Here is a 16,282-nt window from a genome sequence, read left to right on the forward strand (position 1 = left end):
TACTTGTTATGATCAAGATCGATTATATAATAATATTGGAAATGGGGCGTTTAAACGATTTGGGTGAGTTATTAAATTATAATAATAGTGGAGAAATATTTACCAGTAGAGATCCCGGGGGCCAAAAAAATAATTGAAATAGTGTTGAACATACATACTTTTGAAAACACTCATGAGAAAATAATATAGCCAATAGAAAAAACCTTTTTGAAAAAACTAAGACACCCGGCAGGATCGAACCTACGTCTCTTGGGTTTCGCGCCCTCTAAAATACCACTATGCTACGAATGCCTTGCAATTGCGACAAACGTTAACTTTTGGCCCTATTAATACCTGCTCATAAGCGCTCTCCAAAATGAGTTACGGTAGACAAACGATTTTTGTATTCGAAATTAAAGTATTTATTACTTTTAATTACTAACCGACGTCACGGATCTCTCCAATATTTTTCTGTTGTAACTTACTTGAACTTGCTAATTTGTGTTTTCAAAATTACGTATGTTCAATAATTAGAATGGTACATTCTTAAATCTTATGAATTATTCGTTGAATAAAAGAATAAAAAGGATTTCAAGTTATTAGGTTTTTATAAAAATCGATGTTTTTAAAAATAAATAAGTATAAAAAATAATAAAACGATGAATTAGTCAAAAATTGAAAACTTTATAAACTAAATTTTAAATATAAATATGGACATAAATACAATGTAATAGTAACGTTATTCGTGACATAAAAAATATGTAACAAATTCACATTTTTTTACAATTGTAAGTTTAAGTATCTTTGACTTAAAAAAAAAATCTTTTTAATGTTTTCAGATACATACGTATACAGTTGAAATTGTAAATTATCGAAAAAATGTCTCAAATTGCAAGCTTCATATTTTTCTGCGGTTCGATATCTATGGACTTTTTAAATAAATTTGAGGTTTCTGTTATGAATCGACTTAAAAAGTAAATTGGCTCGTACTTCAGATACAAAATCTGTAATTAGTCATTTTCTGCAAAGTCATACTATCATAATATACATAATATAGCTACTGGCTCCTCTGAAGTAGGTACAAAACCTGTCAACTGCAAAATATTACATTTACAGGTGAGCAATTTTAAGCTTTGAGTGATCCCCGTAAAGCTCTGTTCATTTTTTTGTCATTTTAAAATAAATAAATGAATAATAATATTCCACTAATTAGGAAAATAATGTCACTTATCAGTGATAAAAATATCATAAGGTTTTTGATCATGTTTTTACCAAACTGTTGTTTACATGTCGTCATAATAATATTACGGTAGAATTGAGCATTTTCAAATAAAATACAGATATCAGGCTATTACTAAATGTAAGATAATACTATAGTGAGTCAATTTTTACTCTTAAGGGGGAGACGCATGCCAGCAGAGAACCTAGCGGAAATATACGAAGCTTGCAATTTGAGATTTTTTTTTGATAATTTACAATTTCAACTGTATTATTTAATAAATATGTATCCGAAAACATTAAAAAGATTTTTTATTTTTTTTAAACTTAAAGATAAACTTACAATTGTAAAAAAATGTAATAAAATGTGAATTCGTTGCAGGGTCTAATCTTATTATTGCATTATATTTCATGGTCATAATTATCATTAAAATTTAGTTTATTAAGTTTTAGATTTTATGTGGTGTAGATTTTTGACTAATTCATCGTTTTAATATTTTTTATATATATTTTAAAAAACATCGATTTTTATAAAAATATAAATGTGTATAACTTGAAATCCTTTTTATTTATATCAACTCGAGCTTCAATATTGTGACCATGTCTAAAATAAAATTTGATATAAATAAAAAGGATTTCAAGTTATACACATTTATATTTTTTTTAAAATCGATGTTTTTTAAAATATATATAAAAAATATTAAAACGATGAATTAGTCAAAAATCTACAGCACATAAAATCTAAAACTTAATAAACTAAATTTTAATAATAAATATGGCCATAAAATATAATGTAATAATAAGATTTGACCCTGCAACGAATTCACATTTTATTACATTTTTTTATAATTGCCAGTTTATCTTTAAATTAAAAAAAAAATAAAAAATCTTTTTAGTGTTTTCAGATACATATTTATTAATTACTACAGTTGAAATTGTAAATTATCAAAAAAATCTCAAATTGCAAGCTTCGTATTTTTCCGTTAGGTGCCTCTTTTCGCCTCTGATAGTATAAGCATCCCCCTTAACATAAAATCACAAAAAATCAGTTATCTTATCAGGTTATTATTTATTATGCCCAAACACTGAAATATATTATTATTACCTATATATTTTGTGGTTGATTATGCAAACTTTAAAAGTTGGTTTGAATCAATACTACTCTTGCCTTAGCGGAGACTCAAACCATCGAAACCTGTTTTACCGATAAATTTAACAGTGTTACTGGATGATAGATGGAAATGGTCAATGCTTTATTACAAAGTATATTAGTCTATGCATGTGCATAAGAAAGGACATAACCACGTTTTCAACCAAAAATTAATATTTTTCATGATTTACAGTATGCTTTATTATTAATTGCAAAAATAATAATGAAGATGAATAAAAACAGAACACGCTTAGCCCCAGGCTGCTCTGTCAGCGCCCCCCCTGCCCTTGTGGGGACCATGTATAGGACACAAGAATTGATTCAGAAATTCATGAAATAAGTTGTGCAGAGGAATCGTTTTGCAGTTCAAAGATAAAATCATCTTTTACTTCATCAGGAATGTTGGCTACAGAGCGGCAGGGAAGCAGAGAATGTGTCTTCTTCCAACACGAACTTTTAAAATAAACTGATGCAGCTAGTACCTTGTAAAATTAGTCTCTCCGTCAATTTTATTATTATCATCACATAGTCCTAAAAATAAAATACCTATGCCGTAATTATAGAGAAGAGAAATACTTTACCGACACTAACTCAAAATGTCAATTATGTTGGTTGGACCTCGTCATACTAGGGGTGCGATATGGTTCAAAATCAATATTTTTTATGTTTACTGTTTCAGTCGGCGCCCCCACATAAAACCCTTGGGACTTTGGGACCCACTTGGGGTCTAAATTATTAGACTATTGTTAAAATGCTAAATAAGACTCTAATGCAAGTATCTTGCTTCAAATCGTTCAAATCCATTCCTGCTCTATAGTCTATAGCAGTGCTCCGCAACCATTTCTCACCCACGGCACACTAAAGGTATTCCCAGAATTCCGCGGCACACCACACGTAAAACTATTTATACACCAAAACATGGATGCCACATACTCTAAAATAGCGTTTTCTAAATAACGGTGTTTGAGGTAAAATGATTGGATATCTATTAAAACATCCACTTGAATTATGGTTGTTGTCGGGTTAAAAATAATTATTTGTCGAGCTAATCGCATGTTTTAAAATATCAATACCAGCGTAGTAAAATAGCGCCGCAGGCGACATTTTTTACTATTAGAGCAAATTTGTAATTTGTGTTTATCTCACTTACCTGGTTGCAGTGGCGCACCCAGGGGGGGGGCAGGGGGCCTTGGCGCACCCAGGGGGGGGGGCAGGGGGCCTTGCCCCCCCCCAAATATAAAAATCATCAGAATGATTTTACACATTGAAATCGAAAGCCAATAAAGTATACCTTGGGCTTAGACAAACAACACGGCAAAAAATGATTTGTAATTCTCCAGCACCCTTTTTAGTAAAATTTCTTAGATTTTAATTTCTAACACAAAAATTTCGAAACACTGATGTCAGGTTTTTTTAGAAACCCGTTCCCTAATGAAATTCTCGGTGTCCACCCGAATTCTGGAGTGGTATATGTGATGGCTGGGGAGGGTTGACAGGGCTCTAGCCTGGGGGCCTGGGCTGTGGGGGGCCGGCGTGTCGGGTTGACCAGATAAGTGAGATAAACACACATCATAAATTATATAATATATAATTGTCTAATATATTTTCAGATTATTATGTGTCGATACTCGACAGCTCCATTATTAAAGTAGATGTATTGAAAATCGCCAATAATTCACTGTATAAGTACCCTCATTTTGAACTAAAACACAATTTGAAAACCGTTAATGTAGTGTTTCACACTGTTTTTAATCTAAGCGGTGGATAGGGGGGCCCGTCAAATACCCTAGCCCAGTGGTTGGCAAACTCATTAGTCAATAGAGCCAAATATCAACAGTACAACGATTGAGAGTTCTTTTGTGAGCCAAATTTCTTAAACTGAAATTATATGCGTAGGTAGTAAGTAAGTACACTGCTAATTTACTAAATAAACTTTAGTTAAAGTTTTAAGTCCTAATTAAATTATAGGTAGGTACACTGAATAAAACTGAATATCATACGTCAGAATGATCTAATTTATTAATAAAAATTAAATTGTATGTATCCATAAAATTGAATCATAACAATGACTGACAAACTCAATGTGAATAATGGCCTTGCATCTCCTTGTAAAGTTTGGGTAAGTCAGGTTCGTATGTTGTTATAATTTTAAGCACGATTCCAGGTTCTCATCAATAAATTGATTTCTCAATATTTATTCTTGATTTCCTCTCTTGGAAATCTTTTTACTAACCACAAAACTTGCAATATTATTATTGTTGAAAGATTTTATTCAGTACCTAATTAAATACAGAACTTTATTTTTCTTGACTCTCTCCTCGGCTGCTTTCTTCATTGCATCATCGACAGAATATTTAGCGCAAAATGACGAGTTTTTAGTTGTAGTATCTCTCTAAATTTGAATGCGCTAATTTTTCCCGACACATAAATAAAGGTCGGTAAGCCATTTAAGCTTTGAATAAACGCGAAGTCTCGGTCTATTCAACATTACATTTACGGTTATCCTCTTCCATTTTCTTTGCTCCTTCTTTGTAGCCATGTAAAATATGGCAGAGAGCATCTGTGGCAGAGCCGCACTCAAGGGGCCAAAGAGCCGCAGTTTGCCGACCACTGCCCTAGCCTGAGGGCCCGTTTCAGGATGTGGGGGCCATGGTGTAGGTACACCGAGTGCAATAGACAAAAGACCGATAAACGAGATATTAGGCTGTGTTGTATTGAGTAGGTTGTGTATAATTTAAAAGCAATAATACTTTTTTTGTCCATTTTTAATTAATATGTTGAAACCTCAATATTAAAAAACCAAAAATCTGCGATAAACATTCGGCGAAAAGAACGACTACACCGACTACGGTGGTAGTGTAAATCAAAAGAACATTTTTTTCGGTGGAATTCGGCATAAATATTGTAGCTCTCTAGACCAGTATTCCCCAAACTTTGTGTACCCCTTCTATAATTTTCGTAACACTGAGTACTCCTCATCAAAGAAAAATGCATATAAGTACTTTAATAACAATTAAAATATATTCCTTTTGTAGTACATAAACAAAATAATAATAAACGAAAAATAAAATTCATTCATAATAAAATATAAATAAAAGTTATATTATAAAAAATAACATTCATTAGAAACCATGAGAAGGATGAAATTATTTATGTTAAAACGACAGATCATCATAATTTGGTTCCCTTGTTATTAATTTTAATCTGAGATGCGGTTCCACACCCAAAGGCTGTTCCTTTTTTTTGACTTAATGTCTACAAATGCTGAAAAAGCAACTTCACATAGATATGAAGTTGAAAATGGCAATGTATTTCAGGAATTTCTCTGTTAAAACTGGATACACATGTTGCATTTGCAACCTAAATGATGTTTAAGTACACTCCTTATATTTATTTTGCAAGAATCCGTCTGAAGCTAATATTTCCAACAATTGCTCTTATTCCGCATGCGATAAACCTTCTAGCATGGATGTTGTATTAATGCTTGTTGCACCAGGCGTAGCCATAACCCGGTGCAGCGCGTACCCCCACCAAACTCTTCCCGTACCCCAGGGGGTATGCGTACCACACTTTGGGAAACACTGCTCTAGACCAAGCGGGTAGCACAGCCGATATTATTTAAGTAATGTTTAAGCATACTAGGTACACGTGTCCAGCATGGTCGCTGTTCACTTCCAATCCGCCAGTCGCTGATGACACGCTCAACGGTTACCGCCACTATGCCTCCAATTTGATAGAAACTAGGAGAAACTGTACAAATATATCGCCGTGTATTGTGAAATTGTGTAAAAATATTTATATGAAGAAGAAAAGAGCCTATGGGACTAATTTCCATTCTCCTCCTTCGCCCCCCCCCCCAATAATAAATCCTGGGTGCGCCACTGCCTGGTTGACCTGCCACGCCACCCCCCCTGAGCCTGGGTCCCTAAGCTAGAGCTCTGTCAGCCCCCCTGTGGGGCCCATGCACCAAAATTACATTATTTTATGTTTTTTTTATTTGATAAATAGTTAGATATACTAACATCATAACACACGACGAAGAACTAAATGTACATATTTCCATGTATTTGTATAATCAATATAATAACTAATTAATGTGATCACTGAGCTCGTTTCAATGAACGTAAAAGTTTTATATATTTTGACTTGATATTTGAAAGAGCAACACGAAGTTCTCGGTCAAGACCCTTCAAGCAAGACTGCTCTTTTTTAATTATTTTTTTTTAGTTATAAAACTTTTCTCACCTAGATAATATGTCGTAGAAAATGGGAGCTGAACTGCGATAGCCTTGTCGGAAATCCGAGGATATTCTTTACTAACCGACATCCAGAAGATAGCCAATGGAACATCGGTGAAAGCGTTTCAATAGAAATTTCGGCATTGGTTGCAAAAAGGTTTCAAATCCAGTCGTATTGATTGTATGAAAGTAATGATGAATATTTTTTTGCAGCAAAGTTAAATGTTTTTGAGACGGATCCAAAATTAATTGTTTGTTTTCAATGGTGGTCTGGTAGGTCCTTTATATTTGTAGAGTTCCTTGTCTTAACTCCTTCTAATTTATCAGAGCACGTCAATAAATTTTCACTCTGACCTTGCATTGTTTTATTAAGTCCATGCAGGTGCTCAAATATATTATTACCTACCAGCCATTTACGCAAATTTGGCTATTAAGTAAGTATTGTATAATATACAAAATTAATTGTGTTTTTTTTTGGAAGCAATGCACCGCGGCACACCATGCAATTAGCATCGTCTCGCGGCACACCGGTTGTGGAGCACTGGTCTATAGCAGTGGTCTGATTTTGTATATTATACAATACTTACTTAATAGCCAAATTTGCGTATATGGCTGGTAGGTAATCCCTACGCTACTGATACCTACCTACTTTGGCCGAAATCCGAAGTTTTTATAGAATAGTACATAGGCCAATGTTTTTGAGGTGTTCAATAAGGAATGATACTCTCAAAAATCGTATGTACTCGTATTATTCATCGAACAAAAAAAGTTAAAACAACTTGACTTAAATTCGCTCTGCTAAATGTGAAACACTTCTACTAAACATAATATGTATCAATTATATTGGAGTGCGTGTCCACGTGTTTTCATAATTATTATCCCACGTATCTACCCACTTACCTTGCGTAGATGATTGATACATATTCATGATACATATTATTTTAATAACATTTAATTACCTACATATTATTGCAGGCGTATTAAGTCAAACTGGAATCGATGAATTCAAAAATAATACTTATGTATCCTAGAATATGTTGAATCCTTTGACAGGAATTAAAAATAAAACTACCTCACACATAATATAGGTAGATATAGGTTATTCGTGCAGAGCTTTGAGAAGTTTCCGTCTACTGAACAGTGTCTGACAATCAATAATTATTTGATTTAAATACGTGATATGAAATCACTCATGGTCACAAATTTAATTAAATCTATTATTTCATTAGTTTCTATCATAATATATCTACATTTAAAGCTGGTAACATGACCTATATCAGCTATACCTACTCATTTTTCAGTGAAGTACTAATTATTAGTATTACATTTAATTAGGTTTCGCATAATATATACAGAGGTAGAAATATTTACAAAAGAATAGTCATGGAAACTGACGACACATTAAATACCATTGGTCTATGAAAATAAGGTAACCTACCAAAAGTGGTATACGAAGGAATCCATCAGAGATACCTCCCCCCCCTGTTTGCTGAACTAAAAACCCCCGTGACCTCTCGAAAAGGGGAGAATATTGTACTTAGAGCAAAAAGATTTACCTACATTAATTTGGTTTTCCACGGCGCTAAAGAATCGCGAATTAGTAAAGATCTACCATCGTAAGTTGGCAGCCGGTCGAATTTGAAACTAAAATTGTCTATCGAGGATAAATTTGTTACAAATGCCATTTAATTTTACAACATGTTTCTCGAATTATAGATTGCATAATATTTGTACAGAAATCTACTATCAATAAAAATTATAAATTACCATTTTTTTGTTAGTTATGGTAATATTCTCAATGTCATACTAGCGCCCTCGCTGAAATGCCAATTTATGATGGTAGATCTATAACATATATTTTTAAATAAAATAGCGCAAACCCAGTATAAGGACCTTCTACTTATGGTTCCGATGTGAACTATTAAAATTGTAACAATTTTCTCGGAAAATAATACGAACACTTGATTTTTGTTTCGATAAAGATAAAAAATGGTCTCGTCTTCAGCTTTTCTGGGGTAGTTTTTAATTGTTGGGCGAAAAACTTTACATAGCTTTCAGTAAACACTATTAGGCAAAATGTCTTTCCTCGGTTGTGGAGAGATGGATATGGTTTTGGACATGTAAAAGAAGGCTGGAAAAAACCGTTGCGTAATACATTAAAATAACCATTTCTCTTGAATTCTCGAGAAAGAGATATTCTCTACTCTTTTTGGAATTGCCGATTTCTCGAATAATAAGATTCGAAAGAGTATACAAAATCTTCTATTCATATTAATGAAACCCAACTATTATTATACGGTGTATGTGGTCGTTCTCTGTAGGTACGCTACTGTCAATTTTACAGGTGTGTGAATTACTGACAATTAAACAGAAAAAAAATATTATTATGATATTTTAATGCCATATGATGTCCAACATGTCATACAAATTTAATTGATCAGTTTAATAATTATCTCGCGTATTTTTTGCATGGTTTTATTGTTTGATATTCTAATCGAGACCTTCATCGCAGGAAGCATTTTACAATTAGAAAAAAACATGTCAGATGTCATCGAAATGAAACACGCATAGTTAAAATGCATTCATATAAATACCGTGCTTTTTGAATCATCTGCATACAAACTCATTTGTCTTCTTCAAGTGTCAAGTGTTAGCAAAAAACAATCTTTCGAAATGAAGCTGACATTTCTGTTCACCATTTTTGCGGCGATCATTCTTTGCCTTGTGCAAATTGGTTCAGCTGCCCCTCCTGAATCTACCGACGATCAACCTGTGAAACGAGTGAGTTTTAATGTTTTTATATATTTTTGTGGATATAAGATGACGGTAGAGTGTGAATGACAGTGTTCACTTTTGAACCCGCGGATTGCTGGGTAGAATTCCACGAAAATCCTAGAAAATTTACATAAGTATTGTTTTTTTTTCAATGTGTTTGGATTCAGAGAATGGATCTAATAGGTTGAACAAGTGACTTAAACCCAATATCTAGTAAAACAATTAAGTACTGTTAAAAAATCTCATTCAGGAAGCAAAGATCGACATTGCACTGTAGAATCAATAATAAAGACAATATAGATATAATGAAAAATAGTTATTAAATATACCTATATATAATAATCTATACATTGATAATCAACCGCGGATGAATACTTAAATAAACAGGTAAATAAGAATAAATGCCACAAAGGGCTCTCGTGCATCCAGTAAACTTATTTCAAATACGTGATTGTAAAAAATAATGGATTTTCAACTATTTTATGAACTTGCAAAAATAATTTTGATCCCTGTGATATTTTAATCAGGCTAAGCCATTCAAGTGAAGTTATATAACTATATTGCCGTAATGTTTCTAACTAGTTGTAGGAGAAAATGGCTTTATTTGAATCGCCATCAGTTATCGGAAATTTCTCTGTTTTTTGTCTATTTTGAGTTGGCAAATTTTAGTACGAAATTCTCCTTTGCCCGTATTCGTATAGTGTATGTACCTATATCAAATCGCACATTCACTATCTGAAAGCAACAGTGGGATAAGAAAAAAAAGTCTAGTTTCGAGATGATAATTTAACTATAATTTTTGCTTCATACAATTATTCAAATCGTTAACTAGGTACATACATATGTGTTATTTTGTTTTTCTGCGCTTTATAATAAATGATAATGCTAGTTTTATGGGGTGGGGTTATTTCAGTTATCGCACTGTTGCTTTGAAGTTGTAAGACATGTTTTAATAAAAGCGACATTGGTATTTTTATATGGAGTATTACAATTTATAATAACTCGATGATTCATTATCTAGGAACCTATAGCTTTTCGCAATCGATTGGCATACTTATCTCAAAATCGACTTTTTTCACTTTATCTCACTGTTGCTTTCAGGTAGCGATATGTACCTACATGATTAAATATTCAAATTCAACTAAGTATAACAAATTAGAAATAAGGTTGCGATAATAATTATTCATTTGTAGTCGTATCCATTGCTGTCGGAAGTTCTAATAGGTACTTACTACTGAAACCAGTATTTTTGTTTTGCTCTCAAATTTCTACTACCTAATAGTAAATTGCGCGAATTACTGTTTTATTGGAAATGCTATTTTCATTCGAAATAAAATTATTACATAATAATGTCTATATCATTTTTCATTTATTTTCGAAATAAAAGATTTCTTTTTTAATAAAAATCAATACTTTATTGGTTTGCGTCTACAATAATCGTCTTTTTCCAAGATATAGATTAAACATTATTGTCACTCAATCGATATTCGGAATGTGCGTTCTTTCTAATTGAAACATCTATGGATGGATTCCGCCTGCTACCGTCAATTTTTATTTCATCAGGATTCACTGTCCCAGATTTTTTTGTGTAGAGTGTAACAAAGCATTCCCATCAATATAAAATACATTTTTTGATAAGGACGTAACTAAATTGAATCATCTTTACAGGTTGCTCGCCAGATGCCACCGATGCCAGATATGGACTCCATGAAGGACAAGGTGCCATCTCCCCCTGGCATGGGCAGGAAACGTCGTGACGCCAAAGGTGGAGGCTCCATGCCCGCTAGAAGGGGTTAATTCATAAACGTGTGTGTGTGTCACAGCCCCCCAATCTTTTTTCCCTGAGTTTTAGAAGGCCTCCATTCTTAACTATGATTACAGCGACCATTCAATCTTCAGAGGACAGTCCTTTATTTCGTATTTCAGCAGTGTCCTTTAATTTTTTTTATTTGGAAACCCCAGTTTTGCCTTTTATTTCATGATCCGGGAGAAAACTCTTAATTGATAATCTTGCCAATCCGGTTTTGAATAATACTATATTCACAATATTCCTCATTTAATACCTACAGGAATGCAATCTGGGTAGTTGGTTACATTCCAGGCTTAGAAAGGTCCCTAAAATATTATTTCAATTCGTTTACCAGATTTTATTATCGATGTCAACCGACCATTATACAAAACATTATCTTGGAGAGTCCAGTATGAAATATTCCGGTATGTGGATTGAATCATGTTTCAGTATTGTCTTAAAAATTCAATAACGTCCACTATTTTCACCAAGTAAAAATGAACATGATTGATAGTAATGTTCTGTCATAAAACATAAGGCTTAATTATTCTCATTTTACCACTAGATTTTGGAGATATGTACATTTTATTTTATACATAGGCATAGGTACTGTTGACCTATCCTCAACAGGAGCAATAGAAATTGTCAGAGAATATCACATTATGACTCGATAGAATTTATATCTTTAGAGAAGACTGAATAATTATCGAAATGTACTTGCCATCATTCATTTCCTACCTTCAAATTTCTCCTACACCTTATTGGTTGTTGCACATGGGTTTTTGAAATTTAGTAATGAAGCTGATTAATTGTAATGACACTTAGATCTGTATCTAACTTAGATATTGACAGAAAAAATGATCTTAATGATTACAGCCAAATGCACAAGTGATTTTCAAACTTCCTCGATATGATCAATTTGCATGTCATAAATATTGTCTGGGAATATCTAACAGTTTCTACCAATTGCCTTGATTCAATAGTATTAATTTGAAAATGTCTGTATTATTTATTTGCCATAATACTATTAGTGAACATAAATTTTTAAATAATAAGATATTTTATAATACGAGTCTGAGTAGTAACAAACGACTCAAGTTGCTTCATATTCTGTTTGATTTTCTAACGGTTTTTGAAATATATGTATGTAGCCATTATTACTGTTAAAATGAATCTTATTTTAACTTTTTTTTCAGAATAAAATCAACAATTCTTTTGTCAAGGGTGATTTGTAGCTGCGCATCTAAAGCGGAATGGAAATCTAGTATTTTGAGACACCTAATTATTTCCTAGATAACAATATTTTGTAATAATCTTTTTTGTGAATAAACTGATATAGCTCTGATTTGTATTACTTTATTTCTCTTGTAAAATAAATAAACACAACACAATATCAACTGTTTAATCTGTAAACCAGCCAACTCCACTTTTCATCAAAAATAAGATTTTGATAGCATTTTGTTATAAAGCATGTTTTCTATGATCACACAAAATTTCTAACTACGGTCAATCATGACAATTTAAATTATTGAAAATGCCAAGCCGGCCGGGACATCGGGACCAATGAGTGAAACCGTGACAATCCCGGTCAAACCGGGACATATGGTAAGCCTATTGATAGGTATATCGGAATCTACCGATGAAAACTAAAAATTATTAAAAAAATATTTAGCTCTTAAATACATTTGAAACGATATCTCATATCTACTGTCAAAAACTAATGATAACTTGTAAATATAGTATTTTTTTACATACATAATATTATATTCACTATACATGACAAAAACATAGATTTGTAATATCAAATACATAGTGTGCAGGTGAGTTTTTTCCCGCTCCTGTAAAGTTGTTATTTTGTCACTTACGAGGTGTCGTTTCTTAATCCTCGACATAGGTATTATGTATTGAAAAAAAATGTTGTGCCTGTAAAAATATATGGATATACTTCACAAAAAAAATTAAATATTATACAAATAAACAATTTTATTGGAGATGGAAATATCTGGACCAGTTGCAGAGCACAAATAAGTCATGAACACTTGCATCGTAAATCTCGATAATGTCTCAAATACGTCATTATCACCACGTTATGTCCTGTCACAGTAAGCTGCCGCTATGGGAAAAAGTGTTTAATATCATTTTTCTTGGTAGGTATTTAAAATGCCGCTACGGAAAAAAATGTGTATTATCGTTTTTCTTGGTATTTAAGTATCAGACTATTTAATGCTCCCATCCCGTAGCACATTTTGAACCTTTAGAGCGGAGCCACACGGCGCTGCGTCGTGAGAACGCTGTATTCTGACTGGAAGTGGGAGTGAGTACGCAACAGCGGTGCGTCCTCACTTCCGCTCGCAGTCGGAATACAGCAGTCTCACGACGCAGCGCCCGTGTAGCTTTGCTCTTAAATGAATATTGTCAGTTAACAAAATTTGCCAAAATCGCCAGAACAATAATGAAATCACCTCACGCGTATCGCGCTACATCATGAACTGCACTAGTCAGTGAACATTTTTTTTTATTTTAATTATTATCTATGTCTGATGTTTACCTCTATTATCTATGGTCTGCTGGTAGGGTTCTGTTCAAAATATTATCTATGGATGCAATATTGCAAGTAATTTTAAAGTGTGCACACGAAGAAACTGTTAAAATTAATTGAAATTAGCATGAATAATAATTCAAATTACTAATGCATCAGAGTTGGCACTCTCCATCATTGAATTTATAGAGATGGTGATCATTCAAAATATTCTGCGGAATGATGAAACCATAGACCAAATTTGTTGCTGTGCCAGCAGCATGTGATCGCTGCATAAACGACACGTCACGAGATCTATGTGAAGACATTCAGATGTAAAGCATGGTATTAGAGTAGATAATAGAAAAAGGGAATAATGATTTAAATGGTTTATTATAAAATAAATATAAATACAATTTTACAAAAGATCAATACATAACAAGTCATAATCAAATAACATTTACCATCATACAAGTTTACTAATTATTTCAGTGTAACAGTTACAAAGAAATCCACTTAGGGCCGTCATATTGAAAGAAAAAGTATTGATACCTTTTATCGGAAGAAAGTGTCAATACTTTTTTTGACAGCCCTAGATCCACTTGAATACACTATAATTTACAGAAATAACCTATACATACAAGGTTTCAGCAGTTGAGGTTGATGTAGTACTGTTTTCTTTATCGTACATATTATCATATGTGATAGAAAGATTATATTATTGGTGTGTATTCTACTTTACTTTATTTTTCATAAGTGAAAAGGCATATATTTCCAAAAAATAAAAATAAAGAAACTTAATGACTAGCAGAAAACAATAAATTAAAAAGATTCAATCAAATGCCCATATATCAAATTCTATTTTGCTTATATTTATTTAATTTAATGGCCGATTGGTTATAAAAAAATAGTTATCGATCGGGCTAACCTACTACCAGCAGCTAATATACTGCAAAATCGAGAAATAGTGGACGAGTTTGTATATCTGGGATCGATCACTAGTAGAAAAGGCGGATGTGAAGAGATAAGAAGGCGCACAGAGATTGCGAATGCGATGACACGTCTTACCGTATATGGAAGGATTGGGAAATTTGAGTAGCCACTAAAATGATACTTCTGCAAATATTAGTGTCATCCATATTTTTGTATGGTCTCGAGTTACGGACTCAGAGGGTAAAGGAGCGGAAGGCAATTGATGCCTTTGATGTGGTGTTGGCGCCGAATGCTTCCAAGAAGAAGAAGAGGTTAATAAAAATGTACATATTGTTCTAATTTGATAATACAAGATGATGAAAAAAAGACAATTGAACGTTGGGACACAACCATTTATACTTTGAGCAGAAAAATTTTGATTTACGGACATACCGGTATATGGAAATCACTGAACAGATTAATAAGATAAACCGTTCAAGATTTCGGTTTACAACTGACGGCTAGGCCCTAAACCGCAAGAAATGCAAAGCCCACTTGAATTTTCTCAAATATTACCATTATTGAATGCAGGTTTCATTCACATGACAAACTTTAATGCATATTATGATAGACGTAACTATTGAAAATAGCATGGATATTCTTTAACACTTGTTTAAATTTATTCCATATTTCTCCACATTCGATAATTAAACCTTGTAACAGTCTCACCGAGAAGGCGACTCACATCCCATTATTTTTGTGTACCTTGTTGAAAATACACGTCATGTGTACAGTGTACCTTCTATATTCTGGCCGACATGTCAGAGCACTGATATAGTGTGAAAGAACAGAACTGGGGTGGCATAGATATGTACATGGAACGGAGGTGGAGTTTTTTTGTGATCTTGTGAGTGGAGGATTTTTAGTTTGTCAGATAACCGCGATGATATGTCGGGAATATAGAAGTATTTTTTATAATTTCTAAAATATTACATGGCTCACTTTTATTATTAGTCCACTGTACTCTTATATATACCTAGATTGTACAACTTGTTTATTTGGCCTTTTTAGACTGACTAGAATCAGCTAGACACGAATCCTTTCCGCGCCAAGTCTTTTCTGGCCTCTGAGATATGCCTCTTCAATTCTTCAGCCGCCTGTTCGCAGTTGTTGAATGTGAACACTCGGTAGAGAACCACGGTAACGGCGTACACGCCAAACAAGACGACGAAAATAAATGGGGAAACAACGACAATGTTCATCCAGGCGTCTAGGAATGGCGACTTCACATAGCCGAATACTATTGACGACCACACGGCAAACAGAGCGATCGCCACCGATAACCACTCAAGTAGTTTAGTCATGATTATCTGAAATAATAAAAAAATATATTATACTATTACAATAAATAGTGGTCTAATAGATAACAAATTCAAAATATACATCGAATCTCTTATTGAACACTATTTGCTAAATTATTTACCAATTTTTATTTTAAAATATTGCGTCGGCTAAAATCTGTCAAAATATCGTGTTGGCTTAATTTAATTTGGATTTTTGTTTTGACAGTCAGTCGTACCATAACAAGTGGTGATATTTTTGGTATAAAGAGGACCTTTTAAGCTTATTTATTTTGTCCTGATTAAACATCTCAAGTGCATAATATTATGATATAACCAGGGATATAATTCTAATAATGTTTA

At 33.0% G+C, this 16,282-nt stretch overlaps 1 protein-coding gene and 1 long non-coding RNA gene across 2 annotated transcripts; one reads left to right on the plus strand and one right to left on the minus strand.

Annotated features, from left to right (window-relative positions):
• The first annotated feature begins 9,238 nt into the window (after positions 1-9,238).
• LOC147072855 (uncharacterized) lies at positions 9,239-12,464 on the plus strand. The gene is made up of 3 exons (XR_015070532.1): positions 9,239-9,366; positions 11,029-11,125; positions 12,346-12,464. It is a non-coding gene; the product is annotated as an uncharacterized LOC147072855 (long non-coding RNA).
• Positions 12,465-14,043: 1,579 nt separating this feature from the next.
• On the minus strand, positions 14,044-16,102 carry Dpm3 (Dolichyl-phosphate mannosyltransferase subunit 3). The gene is made up of 2 exons (XM_085945814.1): positions 16,063-16,102; positions 14,044-15,949 (listed from the first exon to the last, which is right to left on the minus strand). Exon 2 carries the CDS (start codon positions 15,941-15,943, stop codon positions 15,662-15,664), a length of 282 nt encoding a protein of 93 aa, XP_085801940.1. The 5' UTR covers positions 15,944-15,949; positions 16,063-16,102; the 3' UTR covers positions 14,044-15,661.
• Positions 16,103-16,282: the final 180 nt, after the last annotated feature.

The sequence above is a fragment of the Rhyacophila brunnea genome, unplaced genomic scaffold (genome assembly GCF_057557595.1).
Source record: "Rhyacophila brunnea isolate RB1 unplaced genomic scaffold, BYU_Rbru_1.0 scaffold_19, whole genome shotgun sequence".
NCBI lineage: Eukaryota > Metazoa > Arthropoda > Insecta > Trichoptera > Rhyacophilidae > Rhyacophila > Rhyacophila brunnea.

Bases quoted from the DNA above. Each gene is read 5' to 3' on its own strand.
- Dpm3 (XM_085945814.1), bottom strand. From the start codon at position 15,943: ATGACTAAACTACTTGAGTGGTTATCGGTGGCGATCGCTCTGTTTGCC.